Source organism: Rhinatrema bivittatum, chromosome 4 (genome assembly GCF_901001135.1).
Source record: "Rhinatrema bivittatum chromosome 4, aRhiBiv1.1, whole genome shotgun sequence".
Lineage (NCBI taxonomy): Eukaryota > Metazoa > Chordata > Amphibia > Gymnophiona > Rhinatrematidae > Rhinatrema > Rhinatrema bivittatum.
The window spans coordinates 450,087,274-450,109,678 of NC_042618.1; the positions used below are offsets into that span (position 1 = coordinate 450,087,274).

The window sequence follows — 22,405 nt, forward strand, 5'->3', positions numbered from 1 at the left end:
CGAGACGATTGCCACCAAGAATACTACCTTCAGTGTCAAATCCTTTAAGGTAGACTTGTGAATAGGCTCAAAGGGAGCGCCGCACAAAGCCTTCAACACCAGATTCAGATTCCAGGAAGGACAAGGGCCATGTAACAGTGGACGTAAATGCTTAGCACCCCGAAGAAAACGAATCACATCTGGATGCGACAACAACGACACACCTTGAACCTGACCACGCAATGACGCCAGAGCCGCCACCTGCATCCGCAGGGAGCTACACGATAGTCCCTTAGCCAAACCATCCTGGAGAAAGCATAAGACCTCGGGCACAGAAGCGCGAGTGGGCATCACATCCCGATCAAGATACCATGTCTCAAATACCTTCCAGACACGCACATAAAATAAGGATATAGAAGCCTTGCGGGACCTTAAAAGGGTGGTTACGACCGCATCCGAATAGCCCCGGGACTTCAGCCTTCTCCTCTCAAAAGCCATGCCGCTAGACAGAAGCATTTGACCTGGTCGAAACAAACGGGTCCTTGATGAAGAAGATCCGGTACATACGGAAACCGGATGAGTTCCTCTAGCGCCAGGTTTTGGAGATCCGCAAACCAAGGACGGCGCGGCCATTCGGGTGCAACGAGTATCACGGACATCGGATGCAACTCTATGCGCCGTAGCGTCTGACCGATGAGAGGCCACGGTGGGAATACATAAAGGAGCACATCCGTCGGCCAGGGCAACACCAGTGCATCCACGCCTTCCGCTCCCGTTTCCCGGCGCAGAGCGAAGAAGCGCGGAGCTTTGGCATTCTTGAATGTCGCCATCAGGTCCAGAGCTGGCGTCCCCCACCGGGCACAGATGAGTTGAAATGCGACGTCCGCGAGTTCCCACTCTCCGGAATCCAGACGATTGCGACTGAGAAAGTCTGCCTGTACGTTCTCTACCCCAGCAATATGCGATGCCTCAATGCTGCTCAGGTGTCGTTCTGCCCACGCCATCAGCTGCCGGGCTTCGCATGCAACTGGTTGGCTTCTGGTTCCTCCCTGACGATTGATGTAGGCCACCGTGGTCGCATTGTCCGACAATATTCTAACCGACTTGCCTCGGACCAGCGGAAGAAATGCCTGAAGGGCCAGACTTACTGCCCTGGTCTCCAACCGATTGATGGACCAAGTCGCTTCCTGCGGAGACCAGATGCCCTGTACTGACTTTCGGAGACACACTGCCCCCTACCCGTACAGGCTGGCATCCGTGGTGATCACTGTCCAGGAGGGAACCGCCAACGGGACTCCACGGCTCAAGTTGACTGGGCATAGCCACCAATCCATGCTGGACCGAGCCGACTGTGTTAGAGGTAAAGGTAGATGAAATTGTTCCGACACCAGATTCCAGCGGGAAAGCAATGCTGACTGTAAGAGTAGCATATGAGCGAAAGCCCAGGGAACCAATTCCAGCGTGGAAGTCATTGACCCCACCATTTGGAGATAGTCCCAGACTATTGGCATGGGTTTGGTTAACAACCGCCGAGCTTGGCTCTGTAACTTGAGCATGCGGTCCTGTGTGAGGGACACCATTCCCCTCCGAATGTCGAACAAAGCTCCCAAAAACTCCAGAGACTGAGAAGGCACCAGGTGACTTTTGGCCGTATTGATCACCCAGCCGAGCTTTTGCAATAAGTCGATCACCCGGTGAACTGCTTCCTGACAAAGACGTTCCGACTTCGCCCGAATCAGCCAATCGTCCAGGTACGGGTGTACTAGGAACCCTTCCCTGCAAAGGTGCATTGCTACCACCACCATAACCTTGGTGAACGTCAGAGGGGCGGTGGCCAGGCCGAACGGCAACGCCTGAAACTGGAAATGTTGACCCATCATGGCGAACCTGAGGTATCGTTGGTGCTCTGCGAGGATTCCGATATGAAGATACGCTTCTGTGAGATCCAGAGACGCGAGAAACTCCCCTTGTCTCACCGAGGCGATGACCGACCGCAGAGTCTCCATATGAAAACGAGGGACTCTCAGACACTTGTTGACACTTTTGAGGTCGAGAATCGAAAAGTTCCTTCCTTCTTTGAAACCACGAAATAAATGGAATACCGGCCTCGGTGGAGCTCGTGCAGCGGAACCGGCACTATCGCGCCGAGATCCTGCAGACGATGTATCGTCTCCCATAACGCCCGGTGTTTCTCGGAAAACCCGCACGGCGACACCAGGAAACACTGGCGGGGGCCGCTGTGCAAAATCTAACGAGTAACCTCGACCTATCACCTCTAGGACCCACTGATCCGAGGTGATCCTGGTCCACTCCTCGTAAAACCGTGCTAATCTGCCGCCGATCACTGGTACCGAGGAGTGGACCGGCTACCTATCATTGGGAGGGCTTACCACTCTGCGCACACGTACCGGCCCCTGGCCTTCCAAAACGGCGCCCGCGAAAGGACTGGGAATATGACTGCTGCCGGTTGGCACTGTGCCGAAAGGAGGAGGCTGACCCCCGCGAATTGCGAGGCCTCCGACCACCGCAAAAATGGAACCGCGACGACGGAGCCCCTCTAGACCGAGGTCTGTCTTCCGGCAAGCAATGTACCTTGTTCTCGCCTAGCGACTCAATCAAATCCTCCAGTTCCTTACCAAACAACAACTTGCCCTTAAACTGCAGCGAGCCCAACCGAGCTTTAGATGACACATCCGCCACCCAATGGCACAGCCACAACAAACGCCACGCTGACACCGCCAAAATCATGGATCGGGCTGATGTGCGAAGTAAGTCATAAAAAGCATCGGCACTATAGGCAATCACCGCCTCTAAGCGGCCCGCCTGTAATGCCTCTTCCTGCGAAAGAGATTCATTGGCCAACAACTGTTGAACCCACCGAAGCCCTGCGCGCAATGAGAAATTGCTGCAGATAGCCGCGCGGAGACTTCGAATATCTTCTTAAGCTGTATCTCCAGCTTGCGATCTTGCAAATCTTTGAGAGCCGTCCCTCCGGTCACCGGGATGGTAGTCTTCTTCGTGACTGCTGCCACCGCCGAATCTATACTAGGGACCTTTAACAGTTCGAGCGCGTCCTCAGACAGAGGGTAGAGCTTATCCATGCCTTTAGCCACCTTAAGCCCCAAATCTGGGGTATCCCATTCCTTGAAAAGTAAATCAGACGCTGAAAAATGCAAGGGAAAAGCAGAAGGTGGACCTTGGAGCCCCAAAACTACTGGATCCGTGATCCCTAATCTGGACTCCGTTTGCAGCAATTCTATGCCTAACTCCCCCAGAATCGCCGGTATCAAGGGCCCCAACTCATCCCGGCGGAACAACCGTAATACTTTGAGGTCATCCCCATCTGCCCCATGGGAACCACTCCGGCCACCTGTTAACTGATCCCCATCCCCCTCAATACCCCTCGGGGGCTGGGACGGCGGATCCGGGTCCATTTGTTGCTCATCTGGGTCATCTGAGTCCGAGGTGGTATCAGGATCCCCTCTGAGGGCCCCCAGTCTGAAAGGCCGGGCCCTCCCAGGGGGATCCGACACCTGAATGGGCCTGGCCCGCTTCCCAGACTCCGACACCGGGCCTGGGTCCTGAGACCCCCGTGACCTCTTCCTGGCTAGGCGACGCGCCTTAAAGGCTTTGTGCATCACTAACACAAACTCCGAGGAAAATGAATCCGATGAGCTGTCCCCCGGATCCCCCTCAGGGACCTCTGAATCACTAGCACAAGGTGGCCTCACAGAAGTGTCCCCCTCAGGGACTCTGCGCTGAGGAGATAAGCATGGTGGGGAGTCCTCCCCTCCCTGGTCCGGAGTTGCAAGAATCGCGGGCCCCAATGGAAACAAAAAGGCGGACATTCCCGCCGCCGGCACACCAGAGCCCAAAATGGCGCCCGTTCCCGCGCTCCGCGGGGACTGGCCTAACCCAGCACCAGACATGCTCCCCGGAGCCGCGGCACGCACCAGCTCTCTACCTCGCGCTCCCTCCGGGAGTGAAGACGCCCCCTTGCCTCCCGAGGTAGCTAGAACAGAGGCTGTCTTGGGAGAGGCGCCGGACCGTGCCACAAGCGCGGCAAACCGGACGTCACGGCATGCCCTCCCAACTCTATGGAAAGAAACAACAAAGAAAACAGAGAGAGAGAGGGAGGGAGAGAAGGCAAGGACAACGCGACCCCCTCGGCGAATCCCAGCGCCCCCAACAAGGTCGTAGCGCCAAGGTAAACAAAAGAAAACTGCGGTGCAAGTGAAAAAACTAAGAAGAAAAACACTTTTTTTTTTTTTTAAATACAGTTACCATTCGCCGCTGGCTCCGGGACCACCTGCGGGGAGTGAGCCGGGCTCCCCGGTGTCACCCCCAGGACAGAGATAGACGCTGGCAAGGGCACTCAGCCCATATTTCAGCGGCCTCTAACAGCAGGGGGGATGGTCCCCATAGGACCTCAAAACTCCCTGGGAGGCGAGTGACTGGACCTGCAGGCAAGCAACTGCGGTCTCAGTCTCCTAACTAGCCGAACTACCTATCCTCCTTTCTCTCTCTCTTTTTTTTTTTACAACTAACTAGGCCTCAGCTCAGACTGTAGGTTTTGCACCCTCTCCACCTGCTAGGAGACAGAAGAATACCGCCAGATTGTAGGTGGCACCAGCCTAGATAAGGCGGAGTTTTGTTTGTAAACTTCTGTCTCCATCTGCTAGAGGGGGGGGCAAAACCCAGGAGTCTGGACTGATCCGGGTACGTACAGGGAAATGGAAACCCTCACTTTTTTTTTTTTTTTTAAACTTCTTACCTGAACTCAGCCTGTCCTGGCCGAGTATAGAGCCGGTCTCCAGCTGCGAGGGGAGAGAGCAAAGGCTTTCATCATTATGCTCTGCTTCCTGCACCTGCTAGCCCCTCATATGTTTCTCTCTCTATAGCTGGAAAACCAGCTACCGGACCAAGGCACTCATCTGAGGGAGGGATCCGCAGATATCACCTCAGGAAAACTCGACTGAGGGAAGGACCATAAGGCATCACCATAGAAGAGCGGGGCAAATTAATTTCCTTCGTCTTTTCTCCTTCATTTTCTATATATTTTTTTTTAATGAATCCCCAGTAGGGAGATGTATATCCACCATCTGCTGGAGACTAGGAATACTGGCAGGCTGATGCCGGTGTAGTGGAATACATACTGTGACGTCAGCCTTGCTCTATTCTCCATCTGCTGGTACTGGTACAGAACCCACTGGTATGGATTATTATGTCTGAATGCTAAGAAAACCATATCTACACCCAAGTATTCCCACCAAATGATTCATCTACATTTGGTGACAGCTGCTCTGCAGCCACTCAATCTGTTTATTTGTTTTAGTGATGCCACAATCCTGAGTTTGGAGACTGAAAGAATTACAGAAAAATGGTGACCATGTCTCTTCAGGCCTGCAGCACATTAAGCATCTGAAGAATTTTCTTGAAAAGCCCCCTCCTCTTGCCACTTATGATTTAAACGCTCAGCCTCATTGGTGTACCATGCCCCATTACTTGAAATCATCTGTATGCCAACTGCCAACATTATGCTAAAAAAAGAACATAGAAGTGTGTAAAGGCTGTGCATGCTCTTAATTGCAATATACCAGGAATATGTCCATTTTCATCAGGCAAAGGGTTTCCATTTTCCTGCTTTATTTTTCTTGCAGGAATCCAGCAGTCTGGAACTTGTTTGAAATCTTCTTCAATATTCCAGATAAATTCTAAAAAAAAAAAACCCAAAAAATGTTTGAATGTCAAAATGAATTATGATGTTTCCCTCTGAAATGCCCAGCACCTCAGTGCCCACAAACTTTCCACCTAATTTACAGCAGGGGACACTAGAAGGCAATGGGGGAGGATAATTTTCAATCAATGATGTTATCCAGGGAAAACCTTTTGAAAAATGTCCTCAAAGGGCAATTTTGTAACCACACATTTGAGTGAAGTCTGCGCGTACCTTATGCAAGCTCGTTTGCTTTGAAAGTTCATGGGTAGCCAGCCTGGTACATGAATAAAATAACTTGCACAAACTTACACCTGCTCTATTGAGGGCATAACTTGAAAATCTCAAAAGTATATGTGCAAGTCCCAGTTATGCCCCCCCCCGGGAACACCTCTCCCCAGTTCATGTATAAGTATGTTTAAAAGTATGCAAGCAGACCCAGGCTATTTTATAACAAATCATTTGCACATGTATGGCTTTGAAAATCAGGCCCATAATTACTAATAGAAAACACCAACCTTTTGAATCTTCTTTTGCATACAGGAACTTTTTAAATCTTTTCTCAGCTAATTTGGTGGGTTTTCTGTCGAGTCGGGCCCAGAGGTATGGTTTTCCTAGAGGATTTTTTTTTCCAAAAAGACAATAATTAGAATTAGAAAAAAAAGAGCTGGCTCAGAATACCTAGATGAGTCCCTTCTCAGGTCTTCCACTCCCTGGATCAGCCAGGGCTGGGTATGCTACAGAAGCAGCATTCACAGCCCCTGGGAGCAAAGGAGTCATCCTGTTACACTGATACATACAGTACCTGAATGCAATCTACTCTGAAGTGTTTGAAAGAGGGAATATAAATTGGATTGATACTGAATGGCTGGATTTAGGGCCCAGACTGTACTAAATTGTTGGAAATGTATGTAAAAGGGAAAAATCCTCAGGTTGCTACAAATCAAGGTCCCTGATGCCAGATCCCAGCCCTAGTTCCAGCTGAGCTGGCAGACCAAAGGAGCAGGAGGAAACATTTGGGTCAAAAAAATAAATAAATAAAACACCCTCCTCTTCAAATCTTGAAGATATGCTGTGTGTGAAGGGGTAGAAATGAGATTTCTGCTTTACCATTTACCTTTATAAGAAGTAATGTAACAACATGTTCCATCCACTTTTTCAGTCGGGACTGCACAGTGCACACCTGCAGCCAGTGCTTTAGGATTTATGGTTTCAGTGGCCAAAACTCTAAATGGCTAAAGAAAAGAAAATTATTTTAATCACTACTCTAACACAAGGATCATATTCCTTCCCTCCCTCCCCCCACCCACACTGTAAGCAAGTTTAGGGGTGCAGGGATCTGTCATTTACAAGACACTGCCAGCTGCCTTCCCACCTTACTTGCGATCCTAAGTCAGGAAAAGACAACGTGTATTCTCCTCAGAAACAGACGTATTTATCAGATTTGGCATGATATAGCATTTAGAAAATAATTTCTGTCTCTAACATCCTAGCCACTGAGCACCAGTTTTCTCTAAAGAAAGTTCCATATCATGGGTGGTAACAGACATGCCATAAACCTTAGCCTGCTTAATCCATTAATACTTATCACCGTACTTACCCCTGGTACCACTTCAGATGATATCCCTCTGTTTACCTCTGAAGCAGACACTGGCTGGAGGTCTGGAGAATGTGTGCAGGGAAAACTTGCTTCCTGGGTTTCGCATGGGCAGAGCTGGCTGCGGTCTGGGAAGGAGACAGGCTTCTGGCTCGTCTACTTGTCGGGTTGTCTGGGGCTGGCTCTCGCCCTTCACCATTTCAGACTCTATGTCACTCTCCTCACCTGAGCAGGGGTCTCCTCTCTCAGGTCTCCTGCCCCGGTCTCTTGTCCACACCAGGTCTTCTTCCCCTCCATAGCAGGTTGTGCTGGTCTGCTTCTGGCTCCCCTTGCTTTTCCAGAATGCTCTCCGGATTGCTCTCCTCAGGTTTCGCTTCCCCAGAGGATCCTTCGCTTTTAGGGTTTGTGCTCCTTTTCTCCTTCTTTGACACCCCCCCCCCCTTATACTTTCCATCTGCTAAATATGCATATGCTCATGCATAATCATGTTGTGGGTAGAGGGTCTTTTGCCACATTGCAGGTCTTTTCCCCCCTTCCCATTAATATGGGAGGGGTCCTGCCATGTTGCAGGTCTTGTTCCCTCTCCCTATTTCTTTGGGGGGAGAACTGCCACGTATAAATGCCAAGCTGTCTGCCAGTGTCAGCATTTTTCTCCATCTCCGACTGCCCCCTCTCTCTTTCAAGGGTGATGGTTCTTTGTAACTTCTGGCTGCTTGGCTCATCCATGACTCCTGCTTATGAGCTTAAGTTGTCTGTCTGCTTTGCTCCTATTGACATAGGAACATGCAAACTGGCATATCTTGAAAAAGTATCCTTCAGTATACCAAGGCAAAGTCTTCATTTTCCACTGAGACAGTGCAGTTTTAAAGTTCACCTGCATAAAATTCTCTCTCTTCCTGTGATAGTGTTTGGGGCCTGTCAGCAATTGGCCAGCTATTATGATTCATTTTTGGTGATTCAGTGGTAAAACATGAGATATCTCCCTACAAAAACCATTGACTTAAGTATAGTTTGGCTTTGCCTATTCATTTTTCTCTCTCCCTGGTTTCCGGGGTTGCCACAGGTTGAAGTGCTTCCAGAATGCATTACTGAATTCCTGATCTGAATGGAAGCTTCTAGAGATAACAGGTAAGACAGGGAAAGCATGCTTGCTTACTGGAAATGGTGTATTCTATAGATAGCAGGATGAAATTAGCCATGACATGTTGAGGACATTATCTGGCGGCACTGAACAGACCTCCCTCTTAGCTAGACAACCTTCTGGTCCACTGTACATGTGCAGGAATTCCCACTCAAGCATTACCTCATGAGCCCTCTCAGTCAATTTGAGAGCTAAATCTAGCTAGGTAGTCAACTTGCTAGTATTCAGCATGGTTAATTCATCCTGCTATTTTGGAAAACACCATTAACTGTAAGCAAACTTGCTTTTTCCATCAATAAGTTGGGCTCAATTAGATATGATATGTGGGGAGTCCCAAATTGAGGGTTGCAGCAGAGTATTTACTGAAAAAGCACAGAGTCAAGAGCCTACATAAAAATGCTTGTCCGAATTTACTGTCATTTTAAATTTTCCAGTAATGGTACATAAAAGTAATGGTAATGGTACATAAAAGGTACTTACTGATGACCAAGTTGCAGCTTTGCAGATGTCTTCGAGAGATACAGCTCATAGATGAGCCACTGATGAAGCCATGACGCATTTGATGAGCCTTGATAATCTCTGCAATTTGAATGCCTGCTAGAGTATATCAATGTGTAACACAGTCTGCAAGCCAATTGGGCAATGTTCATTTTCCACTTCTATCCCAAATCAGTAAGGACTATAACAGACAAAGAGCTGTAAAGCCTGACGATGTGGCTGAGTTCTTCTTTTGTAATAAGCCAATACCCTCTTACAGTCCAAGGTGGAGGGGGGGGGGGGGGGTTAAGAGGGGAGCTTTTCACCTTCATGTGCATGTGGTCTTGGGAAGAACATAGAGAGTAGAATGGTTTAATATGGAAAACTGATATTACTTTCAGCAGGAATTCATGGTGGGTGTAGAGGACTACCCTATTGCAGACTGCATGTAGGATGTATAATGAACTAGAGCTTGAAGTTCACTGACCCTCCTTGCCAACGTTACTGCTACCAAGAATACTTTACATGTTAGGAATTTGAAGGAAGCCGACTTCAATGGTTCAAACGAAAGGTTTCATGAATTGTGCTAGGATTACATTTAAATCTGGTTTGCAACTAGAGGCTTAGTATGCCATAAACCTCTTAAATTTTGACACTAACAGATGAGTGGAACTAGAATTACTGCAGAGGTGAGCATAGTAAGCGGCTATAGTGTCAAAATGTACTCTCACTGATCAAGTGCAAAGTCCCAAAGCAGATAGTTACAGCAAGTAGTTAAGCAACTCCTTAAGTCTGCATGAGAATGGAATTTTGCCGACACCATGTAGAAAATCTTTTCCATTTAAAGCTATAGGTTCTCCTGGTTGATTTTCTTGCAGACACTGATGTCCTCAACTTCCCTTGGTAAGGGCAATCTGGCGATTATTGAGGTTTCAACATCTGAGGTATCAGAATGAGGGATGATAGGTATGGATGAAATAGACATCCTCCTTCTTGGTTTAATAAGGTTGGATCTGATCCGAGAGGATTCTGAGGACTGCTGGATAGCTGCACTAGATATGTAAACCAAATTTGCCTGGGCCACAATTGAGTTATGAGAATCAGATGGGCTTGGTCGTGGAACACTTTGTGCATTCTCCTGGATATTAGTGGGATCAGTGGAAAAGCATACATGATATCTGCTTTCCAGTTGGGCAGAAAAGCATCCCGAGTTGTTCTGAATTTTCTGGGAAGAATGGAGAACTTTTCTAGTTTTCTGTTTTGTTCTGATCCAAAGATGTCTATCATGGGAAAAGCCTATAGAATGAACAGCCTGTTGGTTATTGACTGCTATACAGAACATTCATTTGGTCAAAAAACAATGCTGAGGTGACTTGCTAACATGTTGGAGATTCCGGAAGATAGGTTGCTTGCAGAAAGGTACATCTTGTCACACAAATCTGATCAATTTCTTTTACTGGGTGACCAGATAACTGGATCAAGGGAGAGCACTAGATGTAGTGTTTTGGATTTCACCAAGGCTTTTGACACGGTTCCACACAGGAGACTTATAAATAACTTGAGCGCCCTTGGTATGGAACATATACTGACTGACTGAACTAGAAACTGGCTGAGTGGGAGGCAACAAAAGGTAGTGGTAAATAGAGTTTACTCTGAGGAGGAGGGCATTATTAGTGATATGCCTCAAGAATTGGTCCTGGGACCGGTTCTTTTCAACATAAGATACATAGCAGAAGGATTGTCATAAGAACATAAGAAATTGCCATTCTGAGTAAGACCAAGGGTCCATCAAGCCCAGTATCCTCTTTCAAACAGTGGCCAATCCAGGCTGCAAGTATCTGGCAAGTACCCAAACACTTGGTATCATCACTTTGCTGATGATACCAAGATCCGCAACAAGATAGATAGCCTGGAAACTGTGTGAAACATGAGAAGGGATCTAGCAAAGCTCAAAAAATGGTCTAGAAGCTGATAGCTAAGAATTAATACTAAAAGGTTCAAAGTAATGCAATTAGACTACAAAAGCTCAAAGGAGAGGTACAGTATTGGAGGTGAAATTCTTCTAAACACGAAGGAACAAGATCTGGGGATGACTGCATCTGATTATTTTCATGGGGGCCATTTGGCAACAGCAAAAGCCAGGAAGATGCCTGGCTACACAGGGAGAGAAATGGTAAGCAGAAGGAGGTGATTTTGCGCTGTATAAGTTCCTGGTGAGACCTCATTTGGATACTGTGTACAGTATTAGAGACCATACCTTCAAAAAGTTATAAACCAGTTAAAGTCAGTCCAGAGAATGGCTACAAAAAAAAAATTAACACATTGGAAGATTTCCAAGATTTAAGAAAACATCTTAAGGCTCATCTTTTCCAAGAGGCTTTTGGATGCAGCTGCTAGCAATAAGTACCATGGTGTATTTTAGCAGAAATACTGTGTTATTGATCTTGTTTTGTTTTATGACAATGTGTTTTACTGACTTGTAATTCACCTAGCATGGTACATTTCAATATATAATTACATTCATAAGTTTACATACCCCTGGCAGAATTTGTAAGATGTGTAGCATTTTAAGAAAACATGCATGATTACACAAAACACTTGTTATTTTTTATGTATTTCAAATTAAACTATTACGCATCACAGAACAACACAATCATTAAACAAACCATAGCAATAAGGGAAATAATAACATGGTCATGTTCAAAGATTTGCATAGCAACCAAACAAAGAGCAAAAAATCGCGACCCTGTCGAAACTTAACAGCAAAAAACACAAAAGGAATCGCCACCCACATTCACTAATCACACCGTTTATGTCAAGATTAAATCATTTAAAGTAGGTACTTTAAATGATTTAATCTTGACATAAACGGTGTGATTAGTGAATGTGGGTGGCGATTCCTCAAAGATTTGCATACCCATGAATGTTTGGGCTGATAATATACACTCAAGTTGACACACACAGGTTGAGATGGCAATGAAGGGTAGGTAATCATACCTGTGCCTTGTTTGATCGTAATTAGTGTCTGGTATAAATAGTCAATGAGTTTTATTAGCTCTTGAGAAACCCTTGGACATTTCATCTAGGGCTGCACTGACTGTGGTAGTTACTAAAGCATGGTGAAAGCAAAAAACTTTCAAAGAATCTGCAAGCAAAATATTTAAACTTTATAAATCAAGAAAAGGATATAAAAAGATAGCCAAAGATTTGAAAATGCCAATAGGTACTGTTCAAATGCTGATAAAGAAGTGGAAAATTATGGGTTCTGCTAATGCCAAGGTAGACCAAGAAAGATTTGTTGGGATGCAAAGAAAAACCCACAAGCAACTTCTACTGAAATAAAGGCTTCTCTGAAACTAAGTGGTGTGTGCTTCAGCATGCACAATAAGAAGATACTTGAACAAAAATGGGCTGCATGTAGAATTGCCAGAAAAAATCCATTGCTGCACCAACGCCACAAAACAGCCCGCTTACAATATGCCAAACAGCACCTAGACACGCCCCAAAACTTCTGGAACAAAATAATTTGAAGTGATGAGACAAAAATTGAACTTTATGGTCACAACCATAAACGCTATGAAGACAAGTACACTATCCCTACCATGAACCATGGAGGTGGATCTCTACTGTTTGGGGGGGGGGGGGGGGGGGGGAATGGAAGGGCACGAGCTGCAGCAGCATTGGGAATTGGCATGTTGACTGCGGCATCTTATCAGAACATACTGGAAGAGAATTTGCATTCAACAGCCAGGAAGCTGTGCATGGGGTGCACTTGGACTTTCCAATACGACAATGATACAAACATAAGGCCAGTGGCCACAGTAGATGAAAATGAAGGTTCTAGATTGGCCATCACAGTCTCCTGACTTCAACATCATTGAGCTACTGTGGGGAGAACTGAAGTATGCAGTTAAATGCTAGACAACCAAAGAATTTACAGGATCTAGAGGCCTTTTGCCTAGAGGAATGGGCAGCTGAGAAAATAAAGGGCCTCATTCATAACTATCATAAAAGACTGCAAGCCAACACTGATGCAAAAGGGGGCAATACAAGATATTAAGAATTAAGGGTATGCAAACTTTTGAAAAGAACCATTTTATTTCCCTTCTTGCTATGGTTTGTTTAATGATTGTGTTTCTCTGTGCTGCATAATAGTTTAATTTGAAACACATTAAAAAATAACAGATGTGTTTTGTTTGATTACTCGTGTTTTCTTAAAATATTATATCCCAAACAAACGCCACAATATTCCCCAGTATAATTTTTTAATATTTACAATTGAATTCACTATTAAATTTGTTGGACCTTCATGAGTACAACTTGAAAGGATAAACAAGCTGTGTGTCCCTTTGGTCCACTTTTACTTTATTTTATTCTTCTTTAACTTTTTTCATTTTTTCATTATTTTTCATTCATTTAAAAGTAAGTCCCATCAACATGAAGGTCCCTTTTCGGGTTATCAGCACAAATCTTACTTCAAAAAGTCGGCGAGAAAGCAAAAAAACTTTATAACTTATCTTGAGTGTCCACTTTGATCACAACCCCGGCCATGGCCATGTTTTGATAGCAACTCTACTTCAGGGGGCTCTCCTTCAACTTTAAACACGCTCTCAATCTACAGACATTTCATTTTCTTCCCGAAACATACGCCTTCTTTTTCAACCTCTTCATGAGAGCCAATAGGCACACTAGGCCTGTGCCTAGGGTGGCAAAAATCAGTGGCTGGGGTTATAGGCTGCCTGAAGATTTATGGTTTTCAAGTTGTGCTGAATCTCACTCAGCAGAAAACAGGCTCTCTGCTTCCTGATCCACCCCTCCCCTTCTAGGCAATGTGCAAGGAACAGGAAGGACGGGACTGATGTCCAGCCCCTTCCTCTCTCAGGCAACATTCAGGAAACAGAAATGGAGGGGATGATCCTGGAGCAGACAGAACAAAGAGGGATGAGAGGAGATCAGTGGGGTATCATGCATCTCTGTGAGAGAGAGAAGGAACCAGGGAAGGGAAATAATGTTTGAGAAGCGATTGGTGCTGGAAGGGTGTGCGTGTGTATGTGTCAGAGGTTAGACAGTGATGCAAGGGAGAGCAGGACCAGAGCACAACAGAGACATGTCTCATCATCTTTCCCCCACCCTCACTCCCCAATTCACATCCTCTTACCTTTGATCTTGGATTCTATCCCCCAGATCTAGGAACCTACCATCCTTTCTACTTCTCCTTTCTCTTCAGATCCCAGAACCCACCCCTAACCCTTTCTATTCCCTCCATCCCATATTCCTTATTTTCTCCCCCTCCAATATTGCCCCATTTCTGTTCCTCTCTCTTTCTCAAACCTTTTCATTTTAAAAAAAGCATGCACAAGTTACACCTTGCAAAGAAAAGTGTAATTTTGTGCAAACTTATGCACATACATATGTTTTGAACGTACAATTATAAGATTACCCTCCCTATCAGGCCGATTCAGTAAAAGTCGCGGGAGAGCGCACGCGCACAGGCCACTCTCCTGTGCGCACGATTCAGTATTTAAATGAGGGCCTGCGGTAAAAAGAGGCGCTAGGGACACTAGCGTGTCCTTAGCGCCTCTTTTTTGACAGGAGCGGCAGCTATCAGCGAGTTTGACAGCTTACGCTCAATTTTGCAGGCGTTGGTTCTCAAACCTGCTGACAGCCACGGGTTTGGAAACCGGACACCAGCAAAATTGAGCATCCAGTTTTCAACCCGCGAGCAGATTTAAAAAAATGTTTTTTTTAATTTTTAATTATTTTTTACTTTTGGGAGATATTAAGTCCGAGGGTGTACAGGAAAGCAGTTTTGACTGCTTTTCTATACATTTTCCCGGTGCCGGCAGAATTTCTGAAAGTAAAATGCGCAGGAATAACTAATAGGGCCATCAACATGTATTTGCATGTTGCGGGCGCTACTAGTTTCGGGGGGTTCGACGCACGTTTTCGACACGCTATTACCCCTTACTGAATAAGGGGTAAAAAGCTAGCTCGTCGAAAACGTGTGCCCAAACGCGGGTTACTGTACTGTATCGGCCTGTATGTACTGCAGCATGTAAGATGTTGATAACCATACCATCTGCAGAAAACTATATATGAACACTCATGTATTCTCTCTCCTAATACTCTTTAAATAAAGAGCTACTTAAAATAAGACAAAAGAAAAGCTTGGGAAACCAATTAAAAAAAAAAGCTCAACACAGAAGCAGCAGCACTATCCATTAAAAAAAAAAGATTTAACTAATTCAGACCAAAAGCATTAAGGATTTCCCAATTTTGTTCTCTTTCATTTAATGTGGTAAGAAAAGGCGTGCGACGCTTTACATCTTAATCTAGAGCCCATTAGGGTAACCTTCTCTCATCCCAATGCCCAGACGAGTGCCACCCACACGGGCAATTCAAACGTGTAACTTCTAAAGTAAGGGTTATAATAAAAAGCGCTCATCCTTTATTCCAGAAAATCCCTACCAAAATTAGCAAATACATATCAGAAAGAAGTTACATAGACAGAAAGGGTCCTGACAACGCCTCCTGCCCGAGAAACGAGCCATGCCGCTTCCCACGTGATTTGTACATCAATTAAGGAGTGCAGAAACGCGAGGAGGAAACCAGCCTCGCACATTCACAGAGCGCGGGCTGATTCGAAAAATAAATATCCGTTTTGGAACTATGACGACAGCACTCTGTCTCCGGAATGAAGGGACGCTCCAGCACGCGACTGTGGGGTTTGTTTGTTTTTTTTTTGGGGGGGGGGAGGGTGGCAGGAGCGTTCTTTATGTCAGGACATTAACGGGCGGCAACGATATGCTGACCTGACCCTCGGCACAATACCTGCTGTTCGCGCTTCCGCGACGGCTCCTCGGTCACCTCCGTGACGAACAAGCAGGCCACCTTCTGCTGTACCGATCCCAGCCGCTCCATGACACAGCCAGTACAGCGTCCGACCCCAACAGCTGGCCGCCGTGGCAGTCCTCTCTGGTTCCGCCGACCAATCAGCACGCGAGCGTAAAGCCGCTTGAGGGGATGGGGCTTGCCGAACGCCTGCCGGGAAGTGTAGTTTTGTTTGTTTTCCAGGTCAGGCTGATACTGCTGAGTGACAGTCCGGAATCTCTCCAGAAGCCAAGAAGGGCCTCGGGTGCACGGGCGGCTTTCTCTTTTGACTCTAAACTAGAGCCGCTCGCCTAGTCCCAAGGCCCTGTGGAAATCAGGCGCTTTTTTTTTTCTGTCAGGCAGTTAAATATTTTAAGCCACAGGAGCTTAAAAGTGTGATCGGAAAAGACCTTGAAAAATACAGAAAGTGATTTACTATAGGCAGGGGTAGGTAGGGAATCTCCGGTCCTCTAAGGTGGTATTCTGGCTGGGTTTTCAGGTTACTCTAATAAATATGCATGACAAGAGATTTGTATGCGCAATTGCTTCAAATGTATGGAAATCTTTCGTGCATATTCGTTTAAAATATCCTGCAAATTCAACCAACTTTTGACCCTCAAGAACCAAAGGTTCCCTACCCTAAGGGTAGTCCTTTCAGTCAGTTCTGGTTTTACCCCATTGCATTTATCCCAAACTCTGGCCCTCCTCAGCTCTCTCTCCTTTTTGGTTTGAACTCCCTAGAGTTGATCTCTCCCCTCCCACCCATCAGGGTGAAACCTGCAGCTTTTTTGTCCTCTTCCACCTCCACCCTCCCAAATCTCTGCCTCCCATTTCTCTGTCCCACCCACTAGCAAGACCCCAGCTCTCTCTCTCTCCCTACTCCCCCAGCAAGATCCCCCATTCTCTCTTTCTTCTACCCCTCACCCTCAAGCTTTTTTCTAGCTCCCTCTTAGACTTCACCTTCACTGCACCTTTCTGACTTCCAGTGAACCATTATGATCTCCACAGTTCAAGCATTCATGGGATAGAAACACAGATGAAGGGAGAACACCTCAGATTGTATGTAAGATCTGTGACAGCACAGTGGGCAGGCACATTTGGGTAGCCTGAATGGACTATAGTCTTTTCCTTCCAATATATTCTATATTTCCATGTTCTGCATGCCCGGTAAACATCAGCAGAAGTTACTTAATCTTTTGGATAAGATTAACTAATTTTGTGTATTTATCTCTTCAATTTATAAACCGCCTTTCCAAAAAGACACTTGAAGTCAAGTGGAAGGTTCTTTTGCGAGCTTCTAATCTGTTTGTTGCCCCTTTGATCACCTCATTCATATTGATCTGTATTGAAATCAAGGGTGTAACTGATAAGAGAATGAATCTTATCAATCTGAAATACATCTTTTTTTGTCATCCTGTTTGCCTGCACACTCTCATTGCCTCTTCTCCATCAGCCTGCTACTTGTGTTTTCCTTCATGGCAAACTGTAAATCAGCTCTTTCTCGAGCTCTGGATGTTTGTACAGCCATGAGGAAAAACACAAGTAGCAGGCTGATGGAGAAGGCTGATGGCATCAGCCATCCCTGAGACTGTGACATTTTACGTCACAATATGGTGCTGGTCTCAGGGCCAACCAGCACCTTTGAAATTTGGAAGGCCTAGAGGCAGGAGGTGAGTGGGTATCTGTCTTGCTCTTCTGTAATTGTGAACCCCCGTGGATGGGATACATTCCTGGCTTCGAGACCTTTTTTGAGGAAGTTAGGGGCGCACAAGGAGAAGCCCAGTTTCATATTGTTTGAGGGGGTAGGAATTGGAGACCATAGTTCGTCAGGCCCAGGGCAGCCCAGGAAGCCTCGGGGTAGTCTCAAAAAGAAACAGAAATAAACTAATAACATTTCTTTGGGTTTTTTCTTCTATTTCGTTTTGAAAATGTTATGAAACAAAATAAGAAATGACATTTCCTGTTTCACTTCAAAGTAATGCACATCCCTATTATTTAAGTATTATGCAGAAACTAGACGTATATTGGTGGACATCGGTATGCTGCAGAGGTGTTGTGAAGCACAAAAGTCTTCATCCAAGAAGTTATTAAAAACGTAAAATTTTTTGAAGTGGAAAAAGCTTGATTCAAATCTTATGCAATAGATATGTTGAAGTGTATCTGGCAATTGTTAATCAGAATTGCTTACATAGCCAGTCTGATTGGCTGATTTGGCCTTTTGTGGTGCATCATTCCCAGGTGCAATCATGCAAATAGTTTCATTTGGCCTAGGACAATATTTGAAAACTTTCCAGAGTCTTAATTGCACAGTGATGATTGCTCATTATATCAGTTTTGCCTACCTCTTGACTGTTGCTTTGTTTTAGCTTAATCCTAGATCTTTCATTTTTAACCTGGTATAATTTATTTGTATTCTTATCCTTTTTTAAAAAAAATAAAATGTTTCATTTTGTTTGCAACATTATTTCTAAGATTCTATTTAAATGAGATCAAAATCTTTTCTGTACCATTTTCTATTTTGGAGAAACTAGGTCTTCCTTTACTGTTTCTGCTTATGATGAATATCAGATGCCTCAGTTGTACCCTGCAGCTGAAGATGAGGGTTCTAGATTATTGTCAAATCTTCCTCTGCAAAAAAATGTAATTGAATTCATCTGAAGGTATGCAGACACAACAAGAGAGAGATCGGTAAGACAAAGGTAGATCATGTTCTATAATTAATTGTGAAACAATAATTGCTCCTTGTGATAGTGAGAATAAGATGTGTTCTTGCTTCAGTAGAAGGCAGCTTGAGAAGACCTGCAGCAAACTGCATGCAATGTGAAATTTCACACAGATCCCAAATCTTGTAATTTCCTCTTGGTTCTGATGTTTATGATGCAAGGTTAGGCAGGCATTCCTCTGGACCTTCAGGTTTGTACACACACAGACACATGTCTGAATTTCCTTATCAATAATTTTAGTAAGAGACAAGATGGCTGGTCTTCCATCCAGCAAGGTGTGGTTCTGCTTTGTCGCAGGAAATCAGTTACATTTATACCTTTGATTGATGAGCAGGGAACCAATCAGGCACAAGAACATATATGCAATATGGTATTTAATTGGCCAGTTAGTCACCAGTGATTTGACAGTACATCCAATTAGAAATATATTGTTTATATTGTTTGCTGTTAGATATTCCTTGTTGCCCTTGTTGCCACTATCCCAGGATGGATGACCTCGGAGCATTATGTTACTTCCTATCTTGTTACAGCATTGGTCTAATAGTAGTATTTTGGCAGACTGTTGCCTATGTACATTTCTTTTCAGATAACAGTTTAGCAGAGCACTATTAATTCAGTGCTGAGTATATTGTATACTGGAGAAATTTTATGAAGCAATTCAATGGTCACATGAAATTGCTAAGAGACAAAGTACAGCTGCTATAATACAACTCTTCTTGCTGAGTGTCCCCACAATTTGTAAAGTTAAGGAAATGTTCTCAAGATTTCTTCCTTTTAAATGCTGTCTTCTTTGTTCCCAAGCTGAAGAAATGAGAGAAATCCAAGTACATTTAAGGAAGGGTGAGCAAGATACACACAACTCTCCAATTTCCCATTTCCAGCTTTCCTCCCAATGGAGAGCAGACCATCATATCAGTGATTAGCTTGGAGAGGATACTGTGAAAACAGGTGAGAAAGATCTAATAAAGAGATGAGATGGAAGAGGTAGAAGATGAAGACAAAAGGTGGAGAGGAAGCAAAGGTTAGGAATGCAGTCTATGACAAAATGGCTTTCCAAATTTCCTCTTGCACCACAAGATCGCACTCTTTTCCAGCACCATAACATCAACTACAGAGTATATTACATGGTATGGCAATAGACAGAAAATGTTGCAATGCCACAGGGCTAATGTTATTACTGTATATAGTACTAAACTACCTTTTTGCCATATTCGTGTATAATTTAGAAAGAGTTTCCAAAGAAACAAGATAGGACAGTCTTTTCTAAATCAGACCTTTAGAGGGTCTTCAGTTAATTCTGAAGATGATATGGAAATAAAGATCAAAGGAAAACAATTATGATGTAGATTATGAAATGGAATAAGGTGCTTATTCCATTTCATGTTATTATCATGTTATAAATATCATGTCAGGATGGGCCAAAATGTCCCCTCTTTCTTTGGGATGATGAAATAAATGGAACAACGTCCCATCCCCCTCTCCTCTAGAGGGATGGGGACAATGGCCCCCAACATCCTTAGCTTCTGGATGGTCTGGTCATATATCATGTTATAAATATTATGGTAACAATAGGGGTGGTGCATATAATTAAGAACATTAGCACACTTTCCTCTACCTGGACCCTTCATGTCTACAATCTTTATATTTGATACATTAAGCAACATGTACTAACATAAAAAATACTCCATATAAATATATGCACATGCTTTAAACCACTAGTCTATAAAGATGTGTGATGTCACTCATGGTGATGTCATAATAGGCAAGGTAACAATTGGCAAAACTCTGGTTTGTGCTTGAGTGATTACTAGCAACCACTTTCAGCATCTGTCCAAGCCTGAAGAGGTATCTTCTGATTTACAAAAGCTAATACTCTAGTAACAATAATTCTAGTATTCATTTTTTTGGATATACAAACTACTAGACAGCTAGTAAGGAAAGGAAACAACAATTAGTAGCCTGACGTCTACCATTTCCATATTAGAGTTGGTTAGTTTCCTAGCATTGTCATAATTCTTAAATTTACTTTTATACCAATCTGGTATAAGGACTCTGGATTAGAGAGAACAAGGTGAAAATGGCAGAAGTTGGGAATGACTGCTATTTCTATTTTTATTCCACTTGCTTAAAGGTATTGTATTATTTACACTTGTTTACAACCTTTATGTGTACCCTGTATCACCAGCAGGAGGATGTGTTTGCATTTAGAAGGGATTTCCATGAGAAACTTATTTTCTTAGCCTAATCAGTTCCATTAAAAATCTACACACCATGCAAGAGTGATGCTTACCTCAGAAAGGAAGGTGAAAATAGTGTTGTGCATTCTCCAGCTTAACCATTTGCTGAGCTTCGCCTCCTACCTAATAGCACCATCTCTTACATAAATAGCATTCTTTTTTTTAGATAGAAATTAGGCAACTTTGAGCAATGTGACATTTTTGCTGCCTTATATCATCAACTCTCTCTCATTCCTGGTCTTCCAGCCTCAGAATCTGCCCAAGTCTGCCTCGCCATCATGTTGATGGAAATGGGGGGAGGGGAGGGGGGTAAGCGGGAGGCATAAACTCAGGCAGCCTTGACTGAATTTATAGTTGTCAGGTATTTCATACTTTTTAGTTCATGATTTTCTTCATCCCAGAAGCAACAGAGTTGCTATGGTAGGAGATTTCTGATCAAAATACCTAGGCCATAGCTGTCACTAGCTCTTGGTCCAAACGTGCATTTTGATCATGAGATCAATAAAACTAAAATATTGTCAGAGTCTCTCTTGGGCTGTGAGTGCTCTCGTTGCTGGGCTCCCATCCTCAACTGTACTGAACATCAGGGAATCAATCCTGGTGTAGGAATCTTATCTCTTCCATAAAAGTTCTTCAACTTGGCTTTGGTGAAGCATTCATGGATTTTAGTCTTGGTGATATTACCAGAATCCCTCAATGACATCCTAGTTCCCAGTACGTACCTAGATCAGTCCAAACTCCTGGGTTTTGCCTCCCTTCCAGCAGATGGAGACAGAGAAAGTTTTGCAGGCACCGCCTCAACCTGGTGTGCCACCTGCATCTCTTCAGTATTTCTCTGTTTCCAGCAGATGGAGGTGGTGCAAAACCTGCAGTTCTGTACCTAGCCAAAAAAAACCCTAGAAGTTTTCTTCTTACAGGCGAGAGCATAGTGTCTCCCAGGAGGTTGTCAGGTCCTGGGGGGACCATCCCTTCTGGTTGAAGGCTTCAACGAGCTGGGGTTGGGGACCCCAAATTTGCTCTGGCTGGTACACCGGGGGTGATAGCCAGGGGACTGGCTCCCTCCCCTCCCCACAAAGTGTCCCGGAGAGCCTCTGCCATTCTGCCTGCAGGGAAGTATTTTCTGTCTCTTTTAGTGTTATTTTAAAGTTATTAAAAAAAAAAAAAGACAAGAGGACAGATCGGGGAGCCTTCAGACTTCAGCTCCAGGCTCACCTTGCTCTCCTTGCTCCAGGGCAGCAGGGGAAGACACTGAAAGGTATTTTTAGCCAGGGATCCTTCTTAGGTGCAGCCCACACGTTCCATATCTCAGAATCTTGCCGTGTTTGAGCCTCTGACCCTCTTGCAGGGAGATCTTGTCTCGGCTCTCGCGGGCAGGCACATTCTCTCGCTGCCTCCCTGGTGGGGAGGCTCATCTCGGGGAACTGTGCCGGCACTCGCACAGCCACGCGAATCATGGCCATCGTGCTCTGCTTCTGCCGGCGAGGCCAATCCATTCCCGGTGAGCATAGGAACGGTGGTCATTTTAAGTTCCTTCGCGCGCATGGAGGAGAGAGCAGTTGGGAGAGGGGAGCTGTCGCTGGCAGCTGTGAGCCCCGAGGAGCCCTGTGGGGGGGGGATGGAGAAGAAGATGTGGATCCCTTGGAGGGGGATGAGCCACAGTTCCCT

General features: G+C 44.9%; 2 protein-coding genes across 7 annotated transcripts in view; one reads left to right on the plus strand and one right to left on the minus strand.

The window, feature by feature from the left end:
* Positions 1–15,937, minus strand: part of C4H12orf29 (chromosome 4 C12orf29 homolog) — a 60,484-nt gene extending 44,547 nt beyond the window's left edge. The window contains exons 1-4 of the mRNA XM_029601667.1: positions 15,742–15,937; positions 6,813–6,930; positions 6,214–6,309; positions 5,577–5,693 (exon numbers count right to left, since the gene is read on the minus strand). Coding sequence (XP_029457527.1) covers positions 5,577–5,693; positions 6,214–6,309; positions 6,813–6,930; positions 15,742–15,831 — 421 coding nt within the window. The 5' untranslated portion in view covers positions 15,832–15,937. The remainder of the gene's footprint in view (positions 1–5,576; positions 5,694–6,213; positions 6,310–6,812; positions 6,931–15,741) is intronic.
* C4H12orf50 (chromosome 4 C12orf50 homolog) overlaps positions 15,889–22,405 on the plus strand; it is a 95,846-nt gene continuing 89,329 nt past the window's right edge. For 3 of the 6 annotated variants that reach the window (XM_029601659.1, XM_029601661.1, XM_029601660.1), the window contains exon 1: positions 20,358–20,634. In XM_029601659.1, the coding sequence (XP_029457519.1) occupies positions 20,581–20,634 (54 nt within the window). In that variant the 5' untranslated portion in view covers positions 20,358–20,580. The other 3 variants (XM_029601662.1, XM_029601663.1, XM_029601666.1) reach the window with 3 other exon arrangements.